The sequence below is a fragment of the Notechis scutatus genome, chromosome Z (assembly GCF_049901735.1).
Source record: "Notechis scutatus isolate UNSWTSFEM ecotype Mainland chromosome Z, rNotScu1.2, whole genome shotgun sequence".
Lineage (NCBI taxonomy): Eukaryota > Metazoa > Chordata > Lepidosauria > Squamata > Elapidae > Notechis > Notechis scutatus.
The window spans coordinates 58,073,957-58,090,508 of record NC_142025.1 but is presented as its reverse complement, the minus strand read 5'-3'; the positions used below and the strand labels follow the sequence as shown (position 1 = coordinate 58,090,508).

General features: G+C 45.8%; 1 protein-coding gene across 7 annotated transcripts in view; it reads left to right on the top strand.

The window, feature by feature from the left end:
• The window catches only part of LIMD1 (LIM domain containing 1), an 87,935-nt gene that overhangs the window by 722 nt on the left and 70,661 nt on the right, over positions 1–16,552 (top strand). For 2 of the 7 annotated variants that reach the window (XR_015745646.1, XM_026678484.2), the window contains exons 1-2: positions 172–1,501; positions 2,326–4,034. Coding sequence is in view for 6 of the 7 variants with exons in the window: in XM_026678484.2 (XP_026534269.1) it covers positions 2,633–4,034 (1,402 nt within the window). In the remaining variant the exon portion in view is untranslated. The other 5 variants (XM_087945560.1, XM_087945563.1, XM_087945561.1 and 2 more) reach the window with 5 other exon arrangements.

The following is a 16,552-nucleotide window of genomic DNA, read 5'->3' as shown; positions in this document are numbered from 1 at the left end:
AGCTGAATTGCGCCCTGCGAGGAGCCCACCTCCAGCGCTCCTCTGCCATTGCCCTTGCCTCTTAGCGCCCCCTGCCACCGCCTCTTGCCCCTTAGCGCCCCCCGCACCCCCGTCGGTACTGCCCACTTTGGGAACCACTGGTTTATAGTTCCCTGAATCTGTTTTTTTTCCTTGTTTGAAGATGGGAACCGCATCAACTCTTTTCCAGTCCTCTGGTAGTTCCCCGGTGTTCCAGGATTTTTGAAAGATATGGTGCAGTGGTTCTGAGATGACCTCTGCCAGCTCCTTTAGAATTCTGGGATTTAATCCATCAGGTCTCAGTGATTTGTGTTCATCGAGATCAGATAGGTGTTCTCTTACTATTTTTTTGCTTATTTTAACTTATTAATTTTTTAACTTATTAATTTAACTTATTATTTTAACTCTTTCTTTTACACCTATGTTTTTGGTAGGTTGGGCTATAGGTTTTTTCTGTGTGAAGACTGATGCAAAGAATGAGTTAAGCAGCTCTGCTTTCTCTCTGTTGCCTGTAACTTCCTTACCGTCTTCTCTCCTTATTGGACCAACTGTTTTCTTGATTTTTTTTCTTGTTTATATGTTGGAAAAAACTTTTTTTTAAAATTATCTTTGACTTTTGAAAGTCTTTGTTCATTCTGAGACTTTGCTTTCCTGACTTTGTTTTTGCAGATTCTGGCTATCTTCTGATATTCTGCCTTAGTTGTGTGTCCCTCTTTCCATTTTTTTGTACTTATCCTTTTTGTCTTTCAATTTTCATAAAGATCTTTGTGCATCCTAGCTGGTTCTTTATTGGATTTCTTATTTTTATTTCTCAGTGGTATTGTGCTGGTCTGGGCTTTTATGATCGTATTTTTCAGAGTTTTCCAAGGTTCTTGAGTTGTTTTCCCCTTTAGGATTTTCACCCAAGGAATCTTTCCCAAGTTCTCTCTGGTTTTACTAAAATCAGCTCTTTTGAAATCTAAGATTCTAGTGTCATTATGTTCTATTGCTTATATTTGTATTATGTTAAATATGTTGTCCGGATCACAGATCCTACAACTTTGAAATTACCGAATTGAACTCCAGCTCGGCGCTGAAGCATTCGGCTCAAGCAGGAACAGTCTGCTGCCTGTTCTTCTTGCGTTTAACGATCGTCTGACACAGCAAAGAGAGAAGAGCAAATCCCCCCCGCCCCTCACTTCCCCAATCTACATTGCCAGCTAACACATCTTGCTCTCTCAACCACGTTGCAAACTCCTCCTCCGGTAACCTACGGGTATTGGAAGAAGAGGAATTGTGGAAAGAAAAGGAAGAGGCGGCGGCGTTTTAAGCTTGATTAGAGAAAGCGCGAAGAAAGCAAATCCGACCGCGGGGCGGAGTGAACATCTAGCCGCCACGCCACGGGCTTTTTGAGCGAAGCGTGACCTCCCGGTACGACCGCACTCCTCAAAGTGCCACGACGTCGAGAAAGCAAAGCAAACGATTCATTTCCCAAGAGCCGCAGGTAGGGCTGGCACTGGATTAAGTAAATCTGTGACTAAGCGCATGCTTGCAATGGAGTCTGTGAGAACAAGCCGGCCTTGTTTTTTCAGAGGACGCGTCCGGGCCGACGAGCATTTGGCTTCATTCTTTCGTAAGCAGCGGAATGTCCTGGGTTAGACCGTGTGGGCCGAGGGTTCTTTTCAGCCCCGCAGCGCGGGAATTGCAAAGATTGGGGCTACAAAAATCTCCACGTTTTCCTCTAAATGGCCGCAAACGGATATAGAAAACTCCAATTTTGTAGTGCCAACCAGTGATCATCCGAATGTTTGTATTCTAGATCTGGTTGGATTAGCAAACATTATACTCGGGCTGCTTGTCGTAGGCCAAGGTCTCCCTTTTGTTTTGGAGGGTCATTTTAAGCAATGATTGGATACAGTCTTGAGGAAGTTAAAAAGGAAATCTGGAGAGGATTTGGAGAGAAAAGATAAATAACTTTTTCAAGTATAAGGTGGGCGGTGAAAGGCAAGACTTGTGAATAGCAAACATTTCCTCTATGCTGAGGAAAAGATCTGAACGGGCTTCCTTCCACCTCTGACTAAATGGTTATTTTTTCTGAAACTTGTCTTTCTGTCCCCCAGAATTGAAGTCTTTTCCAGTATATTCTGTCACAATAGAAATGTTTTCTTTCAGCCTATAAATGTTCGAGCTGCCCCAAACAAAATTCAACTGAGATAACGTTGGCCTGAAAGTTAATATTAAATTAGGGTGTATTCCTTTTTCTGATGACAAAGAGTGCATGTTAGCTTGCATTTATTGCTAAATTAATCTTATCTCTTTTAATTTTAGTTTCGCTGAAATTATACTAGGCAGAATTGGCAGCCATAGATTGGTTCACAAACTGAAGAACTTTAAAGAACTTGGAAGTTTCTTTGGGAGTAACCAAGGAATTAAAGGCTCCACTGGATAATCTGCTGCTGTTTTGAAAAAAACTTGAAGTGTGAAGTTTTCCCTCTCTACTTTTTTCATAAGAAATAGCAAAGAATTTTAGTAACCATGGAGTTTTGTTGAGTTTAACATAACAGATTAATTTTAATATTGAAAATATTGACTCATTTGTTTTTTTACTATTGTTTGAAGGAACAAACATTTAAAAATGGATAAATATGATCTTGGTTTAGAGGCAAGTAAATTTATAGAAGACCTGAATATGTATGAAGCTTCCAAAGATGGTCTCTTTCGAGTAGACAAAGCTATTGGGAATAACCCAGAATTTGAAGAAACCAGAAGAGTTTTTGCTACAAAAATGGCTAAAATTCACCTGCAGAAACAAGAACAAGAAGAATTGATGAAAGGAGCCTCAGTGGATTTGAATGGTGGATTTAATTTTGGTGATCAGCTTCCAAGTTATTCTGTAGTCAAAGACACCACAGGAACAAATAAATTGCATCCACAAGAAAATGTTGCTAAGCCTTTGGTTGCAGCATCAGTAGTATGTGCAGGTCATCAGCTTGTTTTTCCAAGCCAGCCTCTATGTCACAATGATGGAGAGCGAACAAAAATATATCAAGATGACTATGAATATAGCAACAGCCTAGAAATTCCTGGAGGGCCAAATTGCCACAAACCAGATCAGATGAACTCAAGTGGTTCTAAAGCAGTTCTTCCTTCTCTATCATGGAATGAACAGAGCAGTGATGATAATCAAACAGGTGTCCAAGAAAGGAGGAAAAGTGCTGGTAAGCTTTGCAGCCAGAAGTCAAATATCGGCTCTCATTTATGGTCAAACAGCCAAGATGAATCATTGCAGAGAAGCCCTTCAAAACCGTGTGCAGATCTTCATCTATGCCAACAATCCCAAAGCCCTTACAGATCATCAGAAAGTGGGCATGGAAATCAGGAAAGTGGAAATGAAGGCTCAGGACTTAGTAAGAGCTGTATCCAAAACCTAGCTTGCCAGAGACCATCTTTTTCTCATAATAGTATCCCCTTATCTTCTTTAGTTGGGGTTAGTGATGAATCAGCCATGAGATGTTCACAACAGAAATCTTCATCATATTCTGTTTCATCAATACATTCTTCTCAGATTCTTTCAAATCGGCCTGGTAATTTTTATCCAAATAGAAGCAGTGGTGATAACTACTCAAGGTACAGTGATAGCATTCAACCTTCAATTTGTACCCCAGTTCCTTCAAGTGCAGATTATCAGCGGCACAATATTCATTCATACACTTCAGATCATTTTGTAGTTCATGGTCAAAATCACAGGCTTAATTCTGCTGGTTCTGGTCTGAGTCTTGAGCAGAATTCTATCACTGCAACATCTCATGTAACAATGATTTCTGATGTTCCCAAGTCTCCTTTTAAGGAGAGTATCACTGTTCAGCAGCATGATTCTGGTCCCCAAGAAATATCTGGTTCTGCAAAAATAAAATTACCTTGTCAGATGCTCTTTTCACTGCAAGACCAAGGGCCCTCTACTGCTGAATTAAAATTAGAAGTTCTTACTCAGCGCCTGGAGCAGGAGATGGATGCATATCCCAAGGCTGACTACTTTGGTAAGTATTTTCTTTATAGCACAATGTACATCTTTTAAAATAATGTGTTTAATAATAAATGTTACAATACTTGTACCTATGGACATATTTTTTTCATGTTTTCGTTATCATAAATCATTGGTTTGACTAATACTTTTAAAATTATACTTTCTGAAAGCTTTTATTTTAATGTAATAACTTAAGTAGATAATGATATTATTAAAACCATTCTTTTAAAGCAAGTTAATACACCAACTTTATGCAGCCCTGTTTTTTCTTTAAAATCATTTTTCTGGAGCAATAAATTAAAAGTTAATAATTGAATATTTCTACCCAAAATGTTTGAGAATTTGGCAAGTAATAATATTGGCCACCGTCTTAAGTTATTTTGAAGTGAATAGAAAAAAGATGAGAGTTGCACTTGACTGTACAGCTATGCAAAGCTTTTGAAAGAGTTGTTTTACCAAACATTTCAACAAAGCAAAGTACTTTTACTCAGGGCATTACATCCTTTAAAGATTTGCGTAGCTGCTTGGAAGACTCCTTCCATTTATTTTCATGTACCTCTCTACATATTTAGGTAGCACTTCCTGCTATAACAACAAATGAATGCAATAGACAGCCATGGACTGCTTTCAGAGCAGCCATGCCAATTTTCCAAAGGACGCTGAAGCCTTATGCTTCAAGGAGAAGCTATTTGCTCTTAGTAATGTATTTTGCAAAGTACCTGTTTCAAATTCTTTGCAACAGTCGAGTGCAACTCTCTTCTTTTCCCCATTCACTTCAAAATAATTTAAAATTATGGTCAATATTATTATTTATGCTACCCATCAAATTCTCAAACATTTTGGGAATAAACACTCAGTTATTAACTTTTAATTAACTTGATGGTATTCTATTCTGGTATTTTAGATTTTTGTTTGCAACTAAGTCAATAGCTTTTCCAGCTGATGTAAGGAATAGTTGCAAAGTTGACTTTGATCCCTATCTCTTGGACTGCACTGAATGATTGTTGAGATGAAGTGCCAAATTTTAGCAGGAACAGTTGTTATTTTAGCTCCTCACCTGTGTAAATGATAGCAGTGCAATGGGTCAATTGAGGGCACATTCTATACAATTAGTGGTTCAAGTTGAGAACTACATTTTGATTGGGTGTGCACATGCTGCTTTATAATAGTTTTGTTTGGTGTTGGTTTCAGTCACTGTATCCATAGTCCTCCCTTCATGACCACAATTGAGCCCAAAATTTCCATTGCTAAGGAACAGTTATTAAGTTAGTTTTGCCTCATTTTAACAATCTTGCTGCAGTTGTTAAATGAATCATTACACTGAGTTAAGTTAGCAACAGTTGTTAAGTGAATCTTGATTCTCCATTGACTTCATCAGAAAATCAGAAAAGGTGATCCCATGACACTGCAACCATAATAATTACATGCCTATTGTGAAGCAACTGAATTTTGATCACATGACCATGAGGATGGATGTTGCAACAATTTAACTTAAAAATGTTCATGTCTCTTTTTTCAGAGCTGTTGTAACTTTGAATGGTCACTAAATACAGTAAATTCTTGTAAGTCAAAGACTACAATATTTTATTTTAAACGTTATTGGTAAATAAATGCTCATATAGTGCAATGTGTGAAGCATGCTGTATGTAGGGCAATCAATTATATATATTCTATGAGTCTTTCCATGCAGTTTCACAACCTTTCATCACATGTACTAATCCATATTTAATAGAACTTTGGAAGTATGTGAATATTAAATACAATTTCTTGGTTTAAAGACTAGTTTACATTTTACATTAGTTGATATGCTTGATTGTTGTTTTTCACCTAGAAATGAATATTTAAAACATTTAAAAGAATTCAATATCTCTTTAGTTTTTCTAGTAAGTTTGGCTCTTGTAAAGCGTCAGTTATGGATTTGGGGGAGTTGGCATGTATCCGATACTTTTATTGTAGGTTGGTTATAATTTTTGACAGTGCTATATTTCAATAACAATTTTTTAAAGAAAAAATACCGTGTTTCTCCAACAATACAGCCTCCACCAATAGGAAGGCCCAGCATGATTTCTAGGCATGAGGTGAAATTAAGCCCCGCCCCCAAAATTTAGGCCTATTTAAACCATGTGTTTCCCCACCATTTCTCACATTGTTCGTTAGAACTACACAAGGTGAAGAGAAATTGGGGGAAGGGAAGGGGGGGAGAAAACTTGCCTTTAGGAGCGCCATGCAGGTAGCCTAGGCTAGAATACACTGATTTACTACCGATAGAACATCAGCCGATAGAAGCTTCCCGAAGGCAGAGTCACCAGCTGCTTCTATTGGCTGGTAGAAGCAGCCTCGGGGCGAGTGCTTGTGCACACTCCCCTCGCCATGAGGCCATTTCTATTGGCCGATGGAAGCAGCTGGTGACTCTGCCTTTGGGGAGCTTCAGTTGGCCGATAGAAACGGCCTTGTGGTGAGGGGAACGCGCATTAGTTGTCTTTGAATCTACCAGTGGGGCAGGAGAGAAAGCACATGCGTATCTGTGTCTGGATAAAAATTGTGAGATTGCGACGGAGGGAATGGGAGAAAAGGCCTTGGCCCAAATGTGTTCTTGTTTTGCTTTCCTGCCCATTCTCTGATCATTCTCCGTAGAACTGCTGCGAGCATCCAGAGAGTGGGAGGTGCTTCAGTCCTTCCTTCTCACAGGCTGAGTTATAATTGAAGAACGCTCCTCCCTCCTCCACGTGGCTCCTCCATGCGTTCTCCCAGTTTTCACTCAGCCTTCGAGAAAGCAGGCAGCGATCTCTTGTTCCTTGGCCGTTTTTCAGAGTTTTTGCTTCTAAGTGTTCAGGTTTGCCTTTATTCCTTTCCTCCTTGTCCCTGCGTTGATAGTGTGCTCTTAAATTTAATTGGTGAGGCGTTTTTTGCCTGTAGGAAGGGGTTTAAGGGCTCGGAGCTTTACTTCGCCCCCCCCCTCCTCCCTTTCTCTGCATTTCCGAGCGTGCCTTTATCCAGCCGCTTGTCTCCGTGCCTTGATTTATTGCACTATTATCATTCCCCCCCTAGAACGCTTTTAGAGGAAGCAACGCTTCCTCTCCCAGCCCTGGCTTTTCGTTGTTCCTGATTGCCTGGTAAGCGAATAGGGCTGGTGCGCCTCTGATTGCCTCGCGTCGTGCCGGGCGGCCATTTTGGAACCGCCTCGTGGCCGGCGCCATTTTGTTTTATTTTAAATAATATTTTTTCCTGGCTGTGTGTAATTTTTGTTTTTGGATTTAAGCTGTGTGGATTGAGGCCCTAAGCGGGACCGTCAGGCCGCGTGGAGCCCCTTTTTTTATTGGAGGACACTGTGGTTCCGGCCCTGCTGTCTTTCCTTTAGAGGTTTTTTCTTGTTGGCTTTTTCTGTCTGTATCAATCAGCTTGTTCAGAGGCGCGGGCACGTACTTCCCATTGTGTTGGGAGGCTGCCTAAGGAGGCCTACCTATTATACTTATTTTGCTTCCCTTATTTTTTGGCCTCTGCGTTCATTCGGCTCATTTGGATTTGTATTTAATAGTTTCTATTATTATTTTCTCCTTGTGCCTATTTGGCCCTGTCCTTGGGCCCCGCCCTTAAAAAAAAAAAAAAAAAAAAGGAGAAAAGAAATTATTATTATTAGTTATTTTATAATATATTCCAGCAAGCTTTTGTGTAGATATTTTTGGATAGTTTTCTCCTTGTGTTTTTTAGTACTTGGTGTTTTAAAAAACAAATTCAAATAAATAAATAAATAAATAAATAAATAAATAAATAAATAAATAAAAAAAAAAAAAAAATAAAAAATAAAAAATAATAAAAAAATTTTTTATTCAAAGGGGGACGTGATCTGATTTTGAGAAAACCGGTTTGCGTTTGTAAGCCGAACTCCTAGGCGTGCCAACCGCCATATTTGTTGTAAGGTTTTTTTCCTTGATACCATGGCAGAGAACAATCCAACTGGCTCTTCCCTGAAGGCCAAATCGAAGACGCACTATCTTCGTAAGAGGGACAAGGACTCCTCCAGTGCTTCTCAAGGACGCCTTAAGGCGTCACAAAGCTCTGGAAAAGGAGTTCAGTAAGCGATCTAAAGAACTGCACACTATAACTACCCCACCTTCTACCTCTGCCCATCCCCCTCCCCTGCCGAGTCGTTCTTCCCCCTCCAGGTGCAGTACATCCACCGGGCCGCCAGCCATCCCGTACTCAGAGGCGACCTTCACGCCAACCGCTGCAGGTCTTCGCCCTGAGGAGCCGCCGTCAACCATCATCCCTGATAGTATCAGGGAATGGATGCAATTTGCTATCCGTCAGGGTATAGCTGATGGAATGCAGCAGCTATCCAGACCTGGTTCTCGAGGAGGACTTCCGACGTTGAATCTTTATCTGGTCGATCTCTCTCCGGGCAGGCGCCCCAGCAGGGTCAGGTACCTTCTCATACGGATGCCCCATCCCCAGGAGGGAGGAGCCTCAGGAGGTCTCGCAGGAACAGGAGGAAATGGGCTTTGAGCCCTTCGGGGAGGAGGAAGGCTCTGAGAGGGGGTCCTCGCAGTATTCTGATTTCCTTCTCGGGGACCCTATGGAGGGGAAATGTCAGAGGACGAGGGCATTTCTCCCGAACAACCGACGGTTGTGGGCCTCTTTAAACCCCAGTTATTTAAATCCTTATTATTTAAGGCTAAGAATAGCTCAGGCCTGGCCTCTCAATCTCCTTCTGATCCACCGCCATCGACTTCGGAGGATCCAGATGACCTCATGTTCAGGCAACCGATTGTGGAAGCAGAAGTTATTCCGGCCCCCAATCTTCTCAGACTTGGTTGCGAGGCAGTTGGCCTCGGTGGGTCCTACACCCGCCCCTCTAGTCAGGATAAGAGGATGTTTAATCTGGACCCAGCATTCTCTTCTATGTTAGACACCCCGGAGGTAGACGATCCAATTGTGAGGCTGACCTCCTCTTCCAAGCCCTACGGATGCGTTGGAGGCGCTGAAGCCAGAGGACAAGCGGGCGGAGATGGCTCTTCGGCGAGCTCACCAGTCCGATGCCTGGGCCATCAGGTCGGCCACGGCCGCCTCCTTTTTCACCCGTTCCTCCATCAAGTGGCTCAGGCAGCTCAAGCAGCATATCCCCCGACTAATACCAGGGCCCATCAGGATATTGCAAAAATCACAGCAGCGGCGGAGTTCGCGGCTGATGCCACCTTTCATTCGGTTAAGTTCGCTTCACGGGCCATCTCCTCCCATGTTACAGCTAGGAGATTACTTTGGCTTCGGCATTGGCAGGCCGATGTTAAAAATAAATCCAAGTTGGCTTCAGCCCCTTGGCAGAAGGGAAGCTGTTCGGGCCTGCCCTTGAACCCTTGCTTTTGGAAACTCGAAGTAAGAAGAAGTTTCTTCCTTCGCTTTTGCAGAGCAGGAGTCTAGAGGGTCCCAGCCCTTTCGGAGGGGCTCCTTTCGCCCCCCATACCAGTCGTCATTCTCCCCTAGATTCCAGGGTTCCCGTCGTTTCGGTCATCCTACCACGACCGAAGTGATACAGGAGACAGGAGCCGAAGAGGAGGCAGCTTTAGGAGACCCTTTAGAGGCTCCGGTCACTGGGGCCTCCCGCCCGGCCCAGATAGGGCCTCAGACCTTCTCCCCATAGGCGGTCGTCTCAGGCATTTGCAGACCTCTGGGAGAGGTCCACCGGATGCCTGGGTGAGGAGTTCCGAGTGCGTTTGGACTCGTTCTACAATTCCTCTCCCCCGAACATTTCAAGATTTCACCTGTCTCTAGGGATCCTACAAAGCGGGCTCTTATGGATTCCACCATTAAACATCTGGCTGACATTAGGGCCATCCAACCTGTCCCATCCTCTCAACGAGGAAGAGGTTTTTATTCTCTCTTGTTCTTGGTGCCTAAACATTCAGGGGTTGGAGACCTATTTTAGATCTCAAGCGACTTAATCGCTTTGTCAGGCGCCAGAAGTTCAAGATGCAGACTCTACAGTCTATTTTACAGGGTATCAGGGAAGGGGACTGGCTCACGTCAGTTGACCTGTCGGAGGCATACCTCCATATTCCCATTCATCCCTCATACTCAAAGTATTTGAGATTCTGTTATAATAACCAACATTTCCAGTATGTGGCCCTCCCTTTCGGCCTTGTTTCAGCCCCGAGGTCTTTCACGAAGGTGCTGGCAGCTCTGGCGACCCATCTTAGACAGGTTCCCATCCGCATCCATTGTTACCTCGGCGATATCCTTATCGTATCCCCTTCCCGACAGCAGGCCGAGAGGGATACTAGTGTTACCCTTTCAGTGCTACAAGATCACGGGTTTTTAGTGAATTGGGAGAAGAGCCAACTTAGCCCTTCCACCCGCATAGCTCACCTAGGAGCTGTAATTGACTCTGTTAAGGGTAAGGTCTTCCTCTCCCAGGAGAGGCTTCATAGTATTCATACTGCTATCCGGACTATCAGGCGAACTGGTAAAGCGTCCTTGCTCAGTTTATCCAAGCTTCTGGGGAAACTTGTTTCCTGCATTTCTATTATCCCATGGGCTCGTTTGCATTCCAGATCCTTGCAGTGGTTCCTTCTGCCGTACCAGCGCTCGGGAAGGAGCACATCAAGTCGGGTGGTAAGGATACCTCCAAGGGTTCTCTCATCCCTTCTTTGGTGGACTCGACCTTCTACCAACAGAGGTCATCTATTCAAGGAGCCCCAAAGGGTCACTCTTACGACAGACGCAAGCCTTTCCGGATGGGGGGCCCATCTGCAGTCTCTGTCAGCCCAGGAGTTTGGTCTCCTTCGGAACGACGACACAACATCAACTGGTTGGAGCTTCATGCGGTATACCTAGCCCTGCGAGCTTTCGCTCCTCAGGTGAGAAGGCACCACATTCTGGTCCTTACGGACAACACCACCACCAAAGCCCATATCAACCGTCAGGGAGGCACCCACTCCATCATCCTCATGAGAGAAGCCGAACGACTATGTCGGTGGGCAGAGACGCATCTTTCCTCCATCAGGGCAGAGCACATTTCCGGGGTCTCCAACGTCCAGGCAGACTGGCTGAGCAGGGCCACGTTGGACCCAGCAGAGTGGCGCCTGCATCCGCGGTTGTTCAGGGAAGCAGCAGACAGGTTCGGGTCTCCTCTGGTAGACCTCTTTGCCTCGCCGCTCAACACGCAGACACCAAGGTTCTTCTCTCGGTTCCCTTCCCACGGGGCAGAGAACCACGACGCCCTGCGTTGCCCGTGGCCTCCCGGCCTCCTGTACGCCTTCCCTCCGCTTCCGCTGATCCCCAGGGTAATTCGGAAGTTGCTGTTCGAGAGGGCGGAGATCCTACTAGTGGCCCCATATTGGCCCAGGAGGCCGTGGTTTGCGGATCTTCACGGTCTATCGGTGGTTCCGCCGTGGAGGATCCCGCTGGACCAGATCTCCCTGTCACAGGGACCTCTGCTTCATCCAGAACCACAGTGGCTGCAGCTAGCCGTCTGGAGGTTGAGCGGGAAACGATGATTGAAGAAGGCTTGTCTACCCAGGTCATAGATACCATTCTGGCTGCCAGGAGACCTTCCACTACTCGAATTTATGATTCAACTTGGAACAGCTTCTGTAAGTGGTGCCGAAAATCCTCTGTCAATCCTCGCTCTCCTTCTATAGCACAAATTCTAGCCTTTTTACAGGATGGCCTAAATGAAGGTCTCTCTCCCAACACGTTGAGAAGACAGGTCGCGGCCCTCTCAACGGTGGTGACTGGCGGCTCCTTCAGCTCTCTTTCCCACCACCCTCGCATTAAGGCCTTTTTAAAAGGGGCTTCTAATTTGCGCCCGCCGGTAGTGCATAGATATCCAACATGGGACCTTAACAAAGTTCTCCTGGCCTTGACTAGGCCTCCCTTTGAACCTCTCAGGGAGGTACCACTCCAGTTTCTCACCTTTAAGGTGGTCTTTCTTGTAGCGATCACCTCAGCTAGAAGGATATCTGAAATTGCAGCTCTATCCGTGAGGAAGGACTTGTGCATTTTTCATTCTGATCGAGTTGTCTTGAGACCAGACCCCTCCTTTTTACCAAAAATCAATTCTGCTTTTCACAGGGCGCAGGAGTTGGTCCTACCTAATTTTTGTCCAAAGCCTCTGCATGATAGGGAGAGGCAATGGCACACCCTCGATGTTCGAAGGGCGTTGCGTATTTACATATGTCGACGCAATCCATCAGGAGATCGGAGTCCCTGTTTTTGTCATTTCAGCCTAAAACGCTGGGTCAAAAGGTACCACCATCCACGGTAGGCCGGTGGATTAGGGCGACCATTTCCAAGGCCTATTCAGTTCAAGCTCTTCCAATCCCCAGTGGGATAACGGCTCATTCCACAAGGAGCGCAGCTACATCAATAGCTTGGGCTACTCAAGCCTCGCTTCTTGACATTTGCCGGGCGGCCACTTGGGCCTCTCCGTCACCTTTCATACGCCACTATAAGATTGACACTTTCGCTTCGGCTGAAGCGTCCTTTGTGGCGAGTCCTACAGCAAGTGGTTGGGGATCCTAAGGAGATTCCGATCCAGACGGAGTCCCGCCCGTAGGACAAACATGCTTTGGTATGTCCCACTCTCTGGATGCTCGCAGCAGTTCTACGGAGAATGGGCGTTGGTTCTTACCTGATACGCCTCTTCTCGTGGAACTGCGTAGAGCATCCAGCCCCACCCTTCTTGGTCCGTCTGGTAGGGAATTCTGTTTTTCGGCCAATGATCGTTATTGTATATACTTGAGTTGTTTACTAGTTCAGTTAGAGGATTGTGGTTGTCCTCTCGTCTTCGTGAAACTGGGAGAACGCATGGAGGAGCCACGTGGAGGAGGGAGGAGCGTTCTTCAATTATAACTCAGCCTGTGAGAAGGAAGGACTGAAGCACCTCCCACTCTCTGGATGCTCTACGCAGTTCCACGAGAAGAGGCGTATCAGGTAAGAACCAACGCCCAATCTCTCCGGGGCAGCTTTTGGCCTAAAATCGCCCAGGTCTTGCTCAGCTAAAGGAAAGGTCTCCAAAGACCATCCCTAACCTCCACCATTTGAGAGAACCGAACTCATTGTTTCTCAAAGTTAGACCCGCAAGTTTTTCAAAAGTTCTTCTGAATGCCTCAGACGTCCGATGAAATCCAGAAATGTCTCGTGATTGAACTCAATCAAAAACAAAACAAAACCTGCACCTCGTCGCCAGGTCCCTGGTTTTATGGCTCCTCTCTCATCCCGAATTATGCCGAAATAAAGGATTCCGAGGCTGGTGTTGGTTAATTGGTTAATGATGGGCGCTCTTTCAGGCGCTCAGAGAGAGAGAGAAAAGGAGGCGTCACTGAAGTTCTCAGACTCCCCCAACTGTCAGCAGCTCCACCCGTGAGCTGTGGCAGGATTGCCTCGGATCATGTGCAGAGTGCCTTCGCTGTTCAACTCCCCCTCCACGACTCAAGGTTCATACCAACATTAGGCTTTTCCAACCAGCCCCTGCAAATATTCTGCTCTCACCAGAGCAATAGAAAGGAAGGTTTAGCTTCTTCCCAGCCCTTCTTCGCTCCAGCTCCCTCCCGCCCTCCTGTGCCATGGCGCCACCCTTTCACACTCACCCTGCTTTCCCGCCACATTACCATGAGGACCGCTCCTGCGTCTCCTCTCGGGAGCCCGCCCGATCTCCCTTCTAAGGGTAGCCGAGCTCTGCTGCCTCCTCCTGGTGCCCCCCGCTCCCCAAACCAGCGACGGCAGCAGCTCAAAGGAAGTCGGCTGCCCTGCGACTTTGACAGGTTGCCCAGAAAAGGTCTGGCCTGGGAAGGGGAGAGAGCAGTGGGAACCCTGCAGATGCTGAGACCTTCCCTCGCCAGAAGGGCTTGGCTGATCCGGTGCAGGGACGAGGGCTAGCAGGGTTGATGTTTGTGTGTGTGTGTGTGTGAGAGAGAGAGAGAGAGAGAAACTCAGCTTGCTTCCCTTCTGCTAAAAAAAGTTTGCAGTCGCTCTCCCATGCGCACTCCCCTCGCCACGAAGCCGTTTCTATTGGCCTTTTGGGAGCTTCCATTGGCCGATAGAAACGGCCTCAAAGAGAATGCATGTGCAGGCAGCCACGCCTCACCCCAAAGCGGCTGGTGACTCTGCCTTTGGGGAGCTTCCATCGGCTGATAGAAACAGCTTCGTGGCGAGGTGAGTGTCCGTGGGTGCTCGCCCCGAGGCTGCTTCTACCAGCCGATAGAAGCGGCTGGTGATTCTACCTTTGGGGAGCTTCCTCATGGAGAGGTGTGTGCGCATGGGGCACTCTAGGTGGAGGTGCACGTGGGGGAAGAAATTAAGTCACCCCCGAAAAGACGTTCTAGCTGTTTTTGGGGGGCTTAAAAAAAAACACCATATTTTATGAGAAACACGGTATCTTGTTTCTTGAAAATACTGAAATGTATTTATTTCAATTAAGAGATATTTTATAAAGCAGTTGAAACAAGCATTTATTTATACAAATAAATATTCTTCAAGTATAGGAAATTATTTTGGACCTGTTTAGATCCATTATTTGTGGTCAAATGAATAGAAGAGAAGAGAATCTTTATTATCATGTAGACTAATCAGCATACATTAAAATGACATTTCATTACATTCAGCTCTCAGAAAGGTAATCGTTATGCATATACCCATATATATATATATATACATAGATGACACAGAGAAACATCACGTTATCAGTTGTACGGGTCGGAGAATCCAAAGTGTGGACTGTCTCCTGTTTCCTTGCTTAAAGACAGAGTCGATCAAAGTTTAGTCCAGCCCCCTTTCCACTGCCCATGCCCAGTTTTTGACTGTCTTCATGCAAAGAGGACACGAGGAGAGAGTGCTCAGAAGGAGAAAAAGAAAAAAATAGTAATAATGCTTTGGATTTTTCAAGAAAAAAAGAGAAAGAGCTAGTGAAAGTCAACAAACTGATAGTAAATGAAGAGGGCGGAAGACGTGAACAGAGAGAGCCAGGATCCCGTACCAAGCCAGGAAAGTGCCAAACAGCTGTTTGGCTCTTAAAAGGCAAGTGGCAGCAGCCTCAGTAAGAGCGGGCGGGCTCTCGATTGGTTAGCAGAGAAGGGAAGGCTAGTTAACAAGCTTTTGGTCATCCCATAGCCGTTAGGTGAAGAGAAAGTGGGGAAGACTGGCAATCAGCTATAGAGCGGCAAAGGAGCCCTTAAACAGCCAGGAGCCCCCACAAAGCCTCCAACGTTCCTTTAGATAGGAGCAGACTCAGTCAAGGCTGAGCGAGCTCCAAGGACAGCCATACAAGCCTGCCCAGGAGAAAGGGAGGCTAGAGTCCATACTCAGTCTAGGCTGAGTATACTTTTAAGTGGTTAGAAAGAGCAACCGCATTTGCTGAACCCCAGCGAGGGCGAAGCTGCCTGGAGGAACGAAGGGATATAGTATGGCTGATTTTTCTGAAATGGAGGCAGGTCTGGAGGAGCAGGGATCCCCTTCCCCCAGCCCAATCAAAGAACAGAGTTCAAAGGGACTCAGAGTGGCTGGGAGATCTTCAGAAAAGCCTCACATCAGGGTGTCCAAAGCAGAAAGAGGGAGGGGGGGGCATCAAGGAGACAAAGAGCCATTGAGAAATGTTTCACAAGGGCTGAAAAGGAGGCGGAGAAGAATGGAAATTCCCGCGCTGACAGGCAGACCAATGGCAGCGAAGCACCAGGAAAAGAGTGTAACACTAGAGGGTGCTGAAGAACAATTTTTTCAGCCTGCTCTTTGTGTGGAAGAAAGGATGTGTGAAACAGAAAGACAAAGAAGCCCTCAAGAATGCAGTGAGGAACAGAAACCCTCCCCCAAGAGAAGGAGGCTAACAGCTGAGGCCAGTTTTACTCCCACAGTAGTGGGAGTCAGAGAACAGTTTCTGAGAGAGGAAGTGAGGGCCATAGTGAGAGAAATGATGCCAGAAATCAGGGAGGGTCAGCGTAACAGACCCAGCCTGATACATAGTGAGAGAAGGCAGGAAGCTCAACATCCTACTCTGGCAGGAGAAGTAAGGGAGGAATTGGGCTCCCAGAGATACAGTTCCAGTAGATCATACACCCGCAGTGAGGCCTCTGTGTCAGGAGAGGATGACCACAGGGAGTCAGCCTTTTCAGATGAAGAGGTAAATGAAGCAGAGACCCCAGCATTCACAGGCCTATTCCACCACCAACTGTTTAAGATGCTGCTGGGGAAGGCTAAGATAGCAACAGGTCTGGGAAGGGTCACAAGGACAGAGGTATCTGAGTTAGAACCATCTGATCCCAAGGATAGGTTTTTTGCTAGAACCAAAGTTGAAAGTGAATCCATACCATCACCTGAATTGTTCAGGGAAGTGATGGAAGGACAGTTGGACAGACCAGTCATTTTCCCCATACCAAGGGGAAATGAGAAGAGATTTTATAATGCGGAACTGGCGGACCTAATTCCAATTCCCATGATAGAAAGTCCAGTGGCAGCCTCCACGTCAGCTACAGTGCTGACTAATGAGGCTCAGGATGGTCTAAAAGGGAAGACAAGAAAATAGAACAGTCCCTTCAAAAGGTACAC